We start from the raw sequence: 12,716 nt of genomic DNA, 5'->3' as shown, positions 1-12,716 counted from the left end.
TCCACATTATCTGACCATCCAATCAACTTTAAACATTGTCTTACATAACCCATACGGTACACATGAGCAGGCATCACTCTTGCTGTCCATGCAATTTGCATGTCTCTCTCCCAATCGGTGTACTTACTCGCATCATACCATTCATTGCAGGGACTTCCCTGTTTCTCCCAATACAGGGAGATGGCAGCTGTTTCAGCATACTGTGTGGGGACCCTAAAGTTTGAGACAGGAACAGTAGTCTGCAATCTGTCAAAGACACTCGGGGCTCCAGCAAAGTTAGAACCTTCGGCTTCAAGTGGACTAAACCCCTTCAGAAAAATGTAGCTGCAGCTCAGCAAATAACTTCTTAGCTGGCATTGCACTGGTCAGCAAGAGAATGTCATTTACTTTGGAAAATTATAACAGATAGACAGTGACATATTAGCACCTTGTTCCTTGGCCTGTCTACTTCACCCGTCTCCACTGAGTAGTGCTTAGTTCCAGTTTTCCTAGCGCTGCTTGTGGTGCAGAGTCCGTATAGCTATGAAAGAGCATGTTGTATTCTGTTCTGTAATGCCAATAGCCACTGATGTCTGGATGCCACAATTGCTATTCATTTTGATGGGTTAAATGGAAGGTGCAGAGTTCCAACACCGCAGTAGGAAGGAGGCTTGAGATACTTGACCTTCCAGTAGATGTTGTCTGTGTCCCTCTTCCACCCATAGCTAATAAATCAATAGAACTGTCATTACAAATACCCCTTTAATCTGTAAGGCTGAGCTTTTGTCACAGTTGTCATGGATTTCATAACTGTCAACACTGTGAATCTCTTGCTAAGTAGATGTGATAAAGTTGAAATTCCTTGATAGCGGCCGAGCTAAAGATTGGGTTGCTGTGGTGATTAATATAGTAAACCTAACTGAAAGCCAGATCAGAGGACTACATGAGACATAATCCCCCAGACAGGAGTATTAGGAAAACTATCTGAGCTTCCTCTCCACACATCCAAACAGAATAGGATTTTAACTTGGAGAGCTAATTTGGATACACAGAGGTAACCCTCCTGCTAAACCTGTTCCTTTAAGCAATGAACAGTTGATCAATGGCACTGCAAATGGTGGGGACAACTTGTGTCTGACTCAAAGCACTGGCATGTTGCTTCAGCACTCAGTGGTACCGGGTACAAGACAGTAATCAAGAATTTTCTTGGGTATTTTTGTCAATTTCATCTTGACTGCATCATAAAAACATCCATGATTACCAAACCATTGTTTCAGCGATCTGTATTGTGGCTGGTGTTTTCCCTTAATGAACTGCTGCTCTGCTTAGTAATCAGACCAAAGTGCTGATGTTGGCTGATAGTGGTTATTGCTAACCATGTTGTGTTCGCATTTCAGGCTCTGACAGCACTACTGTCTGATGACAGCAAGTTTGGTTTTATCGTAATAGATGGTAGTGGCGCACTCTTCGGAACTCTACAAGGAAACACAAGAGAAGTCTTGCACAAATTCACTGTGGATCTCCCAAAGAAGCATGGTAATGCAGGAACAAAGATCTTAACAGCCTCCAGCAGAAAGGGAATGTGGAGGCAGGGAGAGGAGTGTGAAGTACAGTTAGGGATACTGAGGCAGTGAGTCCACACTCAGGAAGAAATATCTAGCTGACTTAGACAATGAAATATTAAGACACAGGTACATTTGAAAGAATGAAACCGGTAGCGTTCAGATCCTGCAGTCCATTTCCCTGCCATCTTATGTGAGTCTCATAAACTGTTAGCAAATCAACATGACCCATATAAAAAGACACTTTCCAGTCAAATTTGGCCCGAAACTTGGGTGTTCACAAATGAATTATCCAAAACAAAGACCAGCAGTTCGTAAATTGCAGTGGAAAGTGCCTTTGAATCTTGCCCTGAAAGTATGTGCATTTCAGACACTGACCTATTGCATGAGAACCACAGTGGAACTGACTTGGCCCCCTGCGCTGTCAAAGCAACAAGAAATGCCAAAAGGTTTAATGGTACTGAGTTCAGTAAACTAGACTTCTAAATGTTCAGTCTGGTGTCTGTGATGTAAGCAAGGATCTTTAACTTCCTTTTATCTCTAAATATTTGTGAATTAAGTACTTAACTGGCAGTTGACTAGTCTTAGTTAACTGCATTTCTGTTCCAGCTAATTTTGCCCCAATCATATCAACATTAAGGAAATTTGCCCCAATGTAGCTAAACCTGTACAGACCTCTACTGCAGAGGCACCATGCTAGTAAGTAGCAGGCTTAAGTTAATACAGCATGGTCTGGTGATAAACCAAAGTAAACTGCATTGGTGTAAGCCTCACATCTCCAGATCTTTAGTCATTCTTCAATGTTGCCTTGTGACATACTTTCAGAAGACCTGTAGAAAGTCACCTGATGTGTGGGTCCTTCATGTTCACTTCTTGCTGTTTTAATCGAATGCCCTTATCTCTACTTGTGGTAGACTAATTTGCATCATATCTTGGGTTCCGTTGGGGCCGCATGCCAACAGTTTCTGTGGCAGTAGACCTCAAAATGGCTGCATCCCATCTGTTTTCTCGTAAAGGTAGAGGAGGTCAATCTGCCTTGCGTTTTGCTCGTTTGAGGATGGAAAAGCGACACAACTATGTGAGGAAAGTAGCGGAGACAGCTGTGCAGCTGTTCATTTCCGGTGATAAAGTGAACGTGGCTGGTCTCGTTTTAGCTGGATCAGCTGACTTCAAAACTGAACTAAGTCAATCTGACATGTTTGATCAGGTAAGCGAAAGTGGACTTCCTGTGCTAAATGAAACCTATAAGCCTGCCTGCTTAAGGACTGTGACTAATATCCTCATGGTGCTAGTGGTGGCAGTGGCTCATGGCTGATGCATGCTCTTTGGGAGAAACCCAACTTAAGTATCTTAATTTAAGAATACAATTAAAGTGTAAAATTGTTGTATTCTATAGGGGGGGCCCTTTCTAGAAAGGGAGCTATATCCCGGTGACCTGTAAGGAGCTAGGATTTCACTTAGTAATGGAGCGTACCTGATGGGATGCTTGTCTCTTCTAGCTAAAAGTGGAATTCATGTTCTTTTGTTATATTCCAAAGTGAAAAGCAGAGGCTTTAGTAGAATTCAACTGCTCTACACTTGATCTGTCTAGCCCTGCACTCTGAAAGTTGTAGTTACTCACTGAATGTTCAGAACTGTTTTGTTTCAGTTGCGTGCAGAGGTTCTGAAGTCAGATTACCAGTGTAGCTTGTCAGGCATTTTCATTCTGATGGGTTTCTGAAGTAGTTTTATGGCAATGCTGCTCAATAGGTTGGCTAACACGGACTTTCTTTGTATATAGCGGTTGCAGTCCAAAGTGTTGAAACTAGTTGATATCTCATATGGTGGAGAAAATGGATTCAATCAAGCAATTGAGTTGTCAACAGAGGTTCTCTCCAACGTGAAATTCATTCAAGAGAAGAAACTAATAGGTATGAATAGATCTACATAGCTAGCCTGTCATGAATTGGATACCCATCCTGCTTTACTACTCACCCCTAGCTAAGTCCTCATGTGAAAGTTGGGCAAAAGAGGATGTCACTGATGACCTCCATTCTCCAAGCACCACCTCAAACACTGCTTTCCACTTAAAATAAATCCTCCACTCTTCTTTCTGCCTGGCCACAAAAATGCCCTCTGAATGCTCGTGGTGTGAACTGAGACATCGCAGCAGCTGGCCTGGTATCTCTGTTACATCTGCTTCTGGTTGGGTCCACTGATATACTGAAGTGCTATCAGTTGCTGCTTTAGTCAAGGACCCCCAAGCGTGTCAACATATGGAGTACTGAAGAGGATTGTGAGGGTAGTGGTTAGGGCACTGGACTTCAACTCTAGTGACCTGGGTTCAATTCCTGGCCCTGCTACTGACTTGCTTCATGACTTGGGGAAAGTCACATCAACTCTGCCTCAGCTGCCCATCCGTAAAACAGTCTCTTCTGGCTGTAACACATTGTTCATAGCATCCAAAAAGGAGTCCCGGCCTGTACAGACTAAACAGCTCGTTGGGTGTTACCTGCCTCAATAACCATCGTGATATTGTGAATTGGGTGCTAGGGAGTGACTGGATCCTTAAATACCTGTAGAAATACAACTGGAGCTGATAATGGAGATTGCTCTCCCTTCCTGCTAGTTTGCCTCCATTGCAGTCTTTCTATCATTCCACCCTATACTTTATCCTTTCATCAGGGCCAGCTTTAGTTTCTCAGGCCTCCCAGTGCAGTCAGGGAAAACTCCTGCTCTTCTCTGATCTCTCCCATCTCCAAGAAAATGAAGATTAGACTTTTTTTTGCTTTTCTTTGAAATTGCAACAGAAATGATCCTCTCGTCACATGCCTGTAGGAAAGCTTAGTAACACCCATCCTGGGGGACAGTAACAGAAGCTGCCTTACACTAAAGAGGAATAAAGTTTAGGGCCTGCTTGTGGTTGGTGGCTGGGCATCAGAGGTCAACCTCTCTGTCTCACTTCGCAGTGCTCCTGAAAGAGCTGCCTAGCTGGCACTGCGACTTCCTAGCTAAGGGCTCTGAGTGACATGTTGCCAGCTCCCTAGCTGGTGGTGGATAGTTAATATCATAGAATATCAGGATTGGAAGGGACCTCAGGAGGTCATCTAGTCCAACCCCCTGCTCAAGTGTGTGGCCTGTATAGCCAGGCACAAAACAGTCTCACTTTACTGTAGCTTTTCCTCAAATGAGGCTTAGTAAAATTTCATGTGACACATGTGTTCACGAGTGTTTCTCTGCTGTCTCCTGAATGCAGGCCGATACTTCGACGAAATCAGTCAGGACACGGGGAAGTACTGCTTTGGCGTTGAAGATACACTGAAAGCTTTGGAAATGGGAGCAGTAGAGATACTGATAGTTTATGAAAATCTGGATATAATGAGATACGTTCTCCATTGCCAAGGCACGGAAGGTATGTCCTAATTCAAAGCTGGACTAGGAGCCTGGAGGGGATTAGCTGTTCAGTGCTCCTTGGGAGAACTCTGCTGTTAGACAGGAGCTGTGCTTTAAAACCTCCCTTTAAGAAGTTTTTAATAGAAATCCTATAGACAGTCACTAGCTTGTCACTTCCCCACTTGCATGATGTGGGAGGAGAAGCTGAAAACAAGCAGAGACTGGGTGGGGTGGCATAGCAATGCTGGGAGTGGGCTTGGCTAAGCAGACCTTGAAGATGTAGTTTTGTGAAATAGTGTTAATCCCTGCGTTGTGATTGTATTTACACTTCCATAATACAGTGGGAGATTGACTTGACCCTGCAGCATCTAGCCACCCACCCATTTCCCACCACCACCCTCCACATTCCTCCATCCTCCTTTTGGCCAGATGCAAAATTCTCTTCCTGCCCCAGCAAGGGCATTACAAGCCCAGAGACCTTTTTCTGACTTTGCAGCTCATGCTCAGTGCCTCTGTGTGCAGCCTTGACTGTGCGACCTCAAACAGAAAGGAAGGGATTCAGAGACCTTTAAGACCTCTGCGTTGCACTGGCTTCTATAGAGTTTCTAGCCTGCTGCTGGTTGCATCAAATCTCTAACACTGTTTTTCTCTCTCAGAGGAGAAGATTCTATATTTGACACCAGAACAAGAGAAAGATAAATCCCACTTCACAGATAAAGAGGTATTTCAACTCCTGGTCTTGTAGTACACTCAAAGGATGATTATGCTGTACTGGTGCAGGGCTTTGACTCTGACTATGCTTAATGCTCCACACTTAGCTAATGCTTGAACGTTTCGCACCAAATTTATGCTCTGGCTCCTTTACAAAGTCTTGATTTGATGGGCTGCGCTACAGTCTTTCCTATTGGCCTTGAGTGTTACTCCAGAGTCTCACCTTGTTGTTTTTTTCCTAATTGATTTCCCTGTTGCTCAGTCTTCATTCTCAGGTCAAATGAGCTTGAAAGATGAAGTAAAAGGGACTAGTTGAGCACAACTGAACCTGGCTCATCTCCTTGAGCACATGCTCTTTTTGGTCCGTTCCTCACTGCTCCGCACCTGGTGCAGCAGTCTACACCAGTGTGAAACATCACCATTCTGATTGGGTGGCATTTGCTCTGGTCTAAATGACTGCACAAGGTGCAGAGCAATGGAGAATCTCCCTCTAGATATTAGGGTTGATGGACAACTATTCACCATAGTGTGTGCATTTGGGGATGCCTCCCCATCCTTAGCTAGAGGACCCTAAGTGCTCTTCCGTATAATTTTCCCCTTTTTTGTCATGAAAGTCAGGCAGGACCCTGTGCCGTTGGAAAAGACAACACTGAAAAGAGACTGAACTGCTGCAGTTTGACCACATGGCTAGTGTAGCCACTTCTGTCTTGCTTTGTTTTGCTGTTATGGTTGCCGATTGGAGTGCTTGCTGAGGGCCCTGATGGTAATGGTGGCACAAGGCTCACAGCTGTGGTGAGAGTGGTCAGTGATGGATAAGCACATTACGCCTTTTTTCCCCCCTTTAAACCACTGATCCCTCTGCCTTAGTGCTCATCTAGGACACTCTGTTCTCTGCTCTCACTAGCATGCTCAGCACCAAAGCATCTCTTCAGGCCTGTGCCATGAGCATGCCTGGATGCCCATCAGCTACATGCTTAAACAATGGTGTGCCCATAGAGCCAGGACTCCTACAGCACCAACAATGCTTGTCTTTGTGAGACCAAAGAGTGCGTATAAAGTTAATGTGAATTGGGAAGAAAGTGACCCCTCAGTAGATGCTGTGAAAATTGAAGTCAGAGAAACCTCACTTAAACTATGCCTGCTATCCTGGCACAGCTATGGTGCTGTAGCTATGCTACTGTAATGCAGGTGCTTCCTAGAGTGATGGGGTTTTCTGTCGCTGTAGTAACTCCACCTCCTCGAGTGATGGTAGCTAGGCTGGATCTGCATCACTGGTTAGATCTGCATAGCTGTGGCACTTGGGGGTGTGGATTTTTCACCCCGAGCACCATAGCTGTTAAGCTAACTTTTGACTGTAGACTAGGCCTTACTCTTTTTTTTCTTTGTCTGTAGACCGGCCAGGAACACGAACTGATAGAAAGTATGCCCCTTCTGGAATGGTTTGCTAACAACTACAAGAAATTTGGAGCAACGTTGGAAATTGTTACAGACAAGTCACAGGAAGGATCCCAATTTGTGAAAGGATTTGGAGGAATTGGAGGTAAATTGCAAGAGGAGAAAGTAGGCTAAGCTGAAAATATTGGCCATATGTAACCTGCTGTTAATCTGGTTCTGAAACCAGAATAGGAGAGGCTACATTCCCATAGTGTCATGTTTGTTTCTGCTCTGAGAGTCAGTGACTGTCTTCAATTATCTATGTAGGAAGGGCCCCATTCAGTAGAACAACTTTTGTATACGCTACATCATGTAGCAGGGAATATCAGACTGTGGCCCAGGAACAACTGGTGGTCCACAAAGCGCATTTCGGCTCTCAACGGAGAGGTGGCTGGTCACATGACGCTTGGTGCTGTAGGGAGGTGTCTGAGACAATGGAGAGAGTTTCAAAGGCACACCTGCATTTTTGGGGGATCTGCCACTTTTTTCCTTTTGAAAATCTGTCCCCTATCCATCTTCCCAGTCCTCCAGCTCCAGTGTGAAAGAGACAGGTTTTCTCTGGGTAAGTTTGGAGTGCTGTGGAAGTCCAGGAGCTCTAAAAGCTTGATTGAACCTGTGACAAACCCAGACCAGTGGGGTACAGGAGTCTGGTAGAGGGCAAATATACTGGTCACTGGATAAGTAGTTTTCTGTTCCCTGAGTGACCAGAGCAGGGGCTGCACTAGAGTAATCAGGAACCTGCTAGAACCAATTAAGGCAGACAGGCTGAGATCACCTGCAGCCAATCAAGGCAGGCTAATCAAGGCACCTGGGTTTAAAAAGAAACTCACTCCAGTCAGGCTGGGGGAAGCCAGAGGAGAGGAAGTGCATGTGAGGAGCTGGGAGCAAGAGGCACAAGGAGCTGAGTGTGTGCTACTGGAGGACTAAGGAGTACAAGCATTATCAGACACCAGGAGGAAGGTCCTGTGGTGAGGATAAAGAAGGTGTTTGGAGGAGGCCATGAGGAAGTAGCCCAACGAGTTGTAGCTGTCATGCAGCTGTTACAGGAGGCACTATAGACAGCTGCGATCCACAGAGCCTTGGGCTGGAACCTGGAATAGAGGACGGGACCGGGTTTCCCCCAAACCTCCCAACTCCTGATCAGACACAGGAGGAGTTGACCCAGACTGTGGGGAAGATCACTGAGGAGCAAATCTGCCAATAAGCGCAGGACCCACCAGAATAGAGGAGGAACTTTGTCACAACCTAAAGACTTAACTCCTTGGTGGGATTTTATTGCCCATTGACTGCTGTGCTCCAGTGCCCATAGTCCTAAAAGGATGGACTTCCTGATTATTGTTCACTTAAGGAAGCATTGATAAGGATCATGGCCTTCAGAGCACAGTGGGGAAGGAACTACTCTGTCAAATAGAACTCTGCTCGTGATCCCCAGTGTCAGCCGTTTTACCTAGGCCCTCCTTCGGGGGAGATGAATTCAGAGCTGATGGGTGACTCTCAGGTGATGGTCTAATCTAAATGATTTCATGCTGCAATAACTGCCAGGATTTGATTTATAGGTAGTTATACCTTTGCACTCCACCTTGTGGACCCATTTACACCAGGATAAAGGTTTCTTACACCCAGTATAGCTTCTTCCCCTTTCTGTATGGGAATAAACTATCCCAGTATAACGGCATTCATGCCAAGCAGCTGTACTGCTTTAGCTACGTTGGTGCAGCTTGTCTGTACCCTGTCTTTTAGCTGCAGAATGTATAGTAGGGGTTACTTCCACACTAGGCTCCCTGCCATGTACGGTCTGCCTCAGCCATAATCTGAGCGTTGGGTGGGAGAGAAGATTAGTCTCAAACTGCGAGCAATGGTGCTAAGTGGAGTAGTGGTTGACAGTTGTCTTTCAGTTACGGGGTCTCCAGCTGTACTGACAATGAAGGTCACTCTGCTGTACCACTTCTGTGCCAAGAGTTCCTGGAAGTCTAGTGACTTGGAAGCACATGGAATATTTGGAAAATACACATTTAAAATTTCTATAGCAGGGGTTGGCAATTAGTTTTTGTCAAGGTCAAAATGTCTTGGTCAAGGTCCAGACTCCAGAGAAACATTTTTCACACTGAAATAATAAGCAGCAAATAAAAAGATTTCATGGTCCATTGGCAGTCCAGCCTGTGGTCCACCTATTGACTGCCCTTGTTCTGTAGCATCTTAATTCCACACAGACCAAGTACTAGACTTTGTTGTTAAAAATCATGGTCTCCATCTCCATGGTGCAAGTCAAAGTTTGAGATGACGTGATCCAGAAGTTGTTGACTAGCACATACGTTAAATAGGTCCACAGTGTATTGTAAGATATAGTTTGTACTAAGGCCTTTCTAGTACACTGAATTAGGAAGAAGCTAAAAGGTATCTTGTTTTTACCAGGTATCTTGCGGTACCGAGTGGATTTCCAGGGAATGGAATACCAAGGAGGAGATGATGAATTTTTTGACCTTGATGACTACTAGGTAGTCGACCTGGGTCCGGCAAAACGTGCCTCACCCCTCCAGCATCCAACCCAAGGAGCAAATGGTGGAAAACACAACAGATCCCTGCCTTAGAATTGGAACATTTCCAGAACTTGATCCATAAGCATTGGATTTAAAAAAACAAAACCCTACACTTTGATTTGTCATAGTGTCAGTACAGCAGCAAACTACTAAGTTCCTATATGCCACTTTGGACTAATTTAAAAGAATCCCAGTTTTTACTCTTACTCGATGGTGAAATTGGTTGCTCTTGTATTTTATGAAAATGATTTTTTTAACCGTCATGATACATTAACTGCTGTAAACCTTCTTCCTTCAAAAATTAATAGAAGTAAGATCATACTGGTTTGTTTCTTTTTATTTTGATTGGAGAAAATCAATTGCTGCATTTTGCAGTGACATGACCCATTTACATGGCATTCTCAGCTTAGACTGCAGAAGAAATGTAGTGAGATATTGGAGCTACTGTTTCTCTATTTAATGGAAGAATAAGAGAAAAGGCACTCTTTGAGTGCCAGCTGACAAGGTGTGGCTGGAAGATTCAGATAGCTTGGGGAGCTGCTTTGACAAGCCAAACTCTTAGCTTAATCCATTTTGCAAAAGCACTACTTGTACAACTTAGGAAGCATGCTTCCTTGATTGCAATGGAAATGCTGCCAGAGTCTTAGGAGGCTTAATTTGGGAACTGAGTGTTGTGGCCTTCACTCTTTTCAGTCTTGACAGAAATAAACACATGATGTAAGGGAAGTAAAGTGGAACCCCTTTGGGTCTCTTTTTTGGTAAGATTTTATTTTTTGCTTTAGGACTGCATAAAATTTCTTGATTATGTGAATTTGATTGTTGGTGAACCCATAAATGGAAGCAGGTATTTCACAGGAGCAACTAACAAGATGTGACTGTGATTAAACCCTTGGCACTGGTGGATTTGGAAAACTTGACGCTACTGTTGAACACTTAGGTACCCCATTGGGAAATCCCAGCTCCCCAGCAGCAAGGACTTCTTAATGGATCAGCAGGTGGTCATGTACATCTGAGACTGAACTCTAGTCTAGCCTTAGAAGTGGGTTCAAACTTCTGATTTATACCCAGACCCTCAAGCAATGTCTGTGTAATGCCTGTTAATAGAATGCATTTCGAAACTGTAGAAATGGTTATGTTTACCTAGAGCCAAAGGTTGAAATCTGCATTGGCATGAGACCTAATGCACAGAGCTGACCTTTCTGTTCTCTTGGGATAGTGGGTTTTCTGATGAGTACTCTGACATTTTAGTGCCTAACTGCTGTCCTTCACTGATTCTTCCTCAGTCACTTTGAGCATGTTGGTTGGAAGCAGCTTTTTGTTTCCAAATGGCATACTTGCATATCGTTCCAATAATCCTGTTTCACTTGAATGAAGGGGAGTGTTTGTCTTAACGTAGCTTCTGACTGTCACACTATACTCCTAGAGGTCCAAAATGACTGTCAATGTGAGCAATATAACCTGTACTGCTGTTTTATAACCCAGCAAACAGGCAGTGTTTGCCATTGTCTACAACAGATATTCCCATCAAAGCTGGAGTCTCCTATGAAAGTTTTGCAGTTGGGTCTGCTATAGATTTGCACAAAACCCAAGCGCCAGTGAGTTTGCGGTCTTCGAAGCAGTATGTTTGGATTTTGCCATTGTAAATGGGTCTAATGTGACATGACAAGACCAGAAAAATGGGATGTAAATTTACATTTTTGAATATACTGCTTGTTGTTTCACATGATACATTTAGGGTATGCAGCTCCTTTTTGTAGTTTTTATTTTTACTATTTAAGTTTGGAAATGATGCCAAATTTTTGTATTTCTTTAATCAATGTGTTCTCTTTGGTGATATATATTGCATTATATATTGATGTGTATATCAATATATACTGATATGTATTACACTTACACATACAAACACATTAAAAGGTGGCTGAGAAATCCTAACCTTCGCATACTATATAGCCTCTGCAGAGGGATCCCAAGCAGTGGTATCTTGGTGTTGTGATGTACAGAAATGGAGAAGAGTATTAAACCATATTTAAGAATATAGCATGGACTCTTGATTTTCTTTTAGTACAGTAATTACTCTTACAGAGGTCGCTGTTGCTTTACTGGTCTCATGAATTGTCAGCAGAGGCCACCAAGTCAAACAACCTTACTCAATTCTCAAACCTAGATAGAGCATCTTGTTTCTATTTAGCACAAAAACTTCCCCAACTGGCAGCCCAGAGAGGACAGGTCTTTGGCTTCCCTAATGTTGAGCTGAAATGTAGAATATTAGAAGCATGAGAGGGGAAAAACAAATCAAATTCAAGTGCTCTGGAACTCTGAAAAGGGCCATTCTTAAAGGTTAGCTGTTTGTCTGTGAACTGAGCATGGTAAGTGTTGGGCAGTGCCTAGGACAATTGCAGAATAGTTGGTCATCTTGTTGAAAGAGATGCAGAAATCATATTCCTACTAGTCTTGTATTAAAGCAAATTATCAATGCTTTCTAACAGCCTCTTCTTCTCTTTCCCCTGTTTGTTAGTCTGAGTAAGGTAAATTCAGTGCAGGATAGTGCCCAGTACTTGTGGGCCATCCTGTTCCAGTGGTCAGCAGTGTTCACTTTGTCCTAAATTGTTTTATGTTAAATGGGACCTCCCCAGTAGGTGATCACATTCTCAGTAGCAGGGGAAGTGATTGTAAAATAGAATAAGTACTCTTGGTTGAAAGGTGCTTTCATTTAAGCTTCCTGTTTGTGATGAAATGCAGGGGCCTCAGGAGTTTGTGTTGTACTTTGAGTTAAAGAAACTCTTTTGGGTAACTGCAATTGAAGTTGGCTAGCATTGGCCAGCTTTGTTTTGATATTAGGCTGCACTGTAACTTTTGAGTAGTGCTATTGTCATGCATTAGTTATCTTACTGCAGTGTGCTTTCCCTGTTGAACCCCAGCCTGCCAGCTCATCTTCATTAGCCAGAACTGCTGTCATGTATTACTGATCTCATCATCTGCTACAAATCTCTGAGTGAGGCTTGTTTTCCTAGCACAGCAAGGGTTTAAGGAACAGATACCAAGTAATTGACATGGTAGCTTGGGATAGTGGAAGATGGGATCTTTTTTTAAATAGAGATAAAGGGGAGAATGCATCACTGCT

At 43.6% G+C, this 12,716-nt stretch overlaps 1 protein-coding gene across 2 annotated transcripts in view; it reads left to right on the top strand.

The window, feature by feature from the left end:
• The window catches only part of ETF1 (eukaryotic translation termination factor 1), a 36,574-nt gene extending 24,942 nt beyond the window's left edge, over positions 1–11,632 (top strand). For both annotated transcript variants that reach the window (XM_030572047.1, XM_030572046.1), the window contains 7 exons: positions 1,377–1,515; positions 2,558–2,748; positions 3,322–3,451; positions 4,777–4,932; positions 5,570–5,634; positions 7,017–7,164; positions 9,471–11,632. In XM_030572047.1, coding sequence (XP_030427907.1) covers positions 1,377–1,515; positions 2,558–2,748; positions 3,322–3,451; positions 4,777–4,932; positions 5,570–5,634; positions 7,017–7,164; positions 9,471–9,553 — 912 coding nt within the window. In that variant the 3' untranslated portion in view covers positions 9,554–11,632. The remainder of the gene's footprint in view (positions 1–1,376; positions 1,516–2,557; positions 2,749–3,321; positions 3,452–4,776; positions 4,933–5,569; positions 5,635–7,016; positions 7,165–9,470) is intronic.
• Positions 11,633–12,716: the final 1,084 nt, after the last annotated feature.

Source organism: Gopherus evgoodei, chromosome 8, assembly GCF_007399415.2.
Source record: "Gopherus evgoodei ecotype Sinaloan lineage chromosome 8, rGopEvg1_v1.p, whole genome shotgun sequence".
Lineage (NCBI taxonomy): Eukaryota > Metazoa > Chordata > Testudines > Testudinidae > Gopherus > Gopherus evgoodei.
Note: the sequence above shows the minus strand (reverse complement) of the source record. Positions and strands in the feature narration are given on the sequence as shown.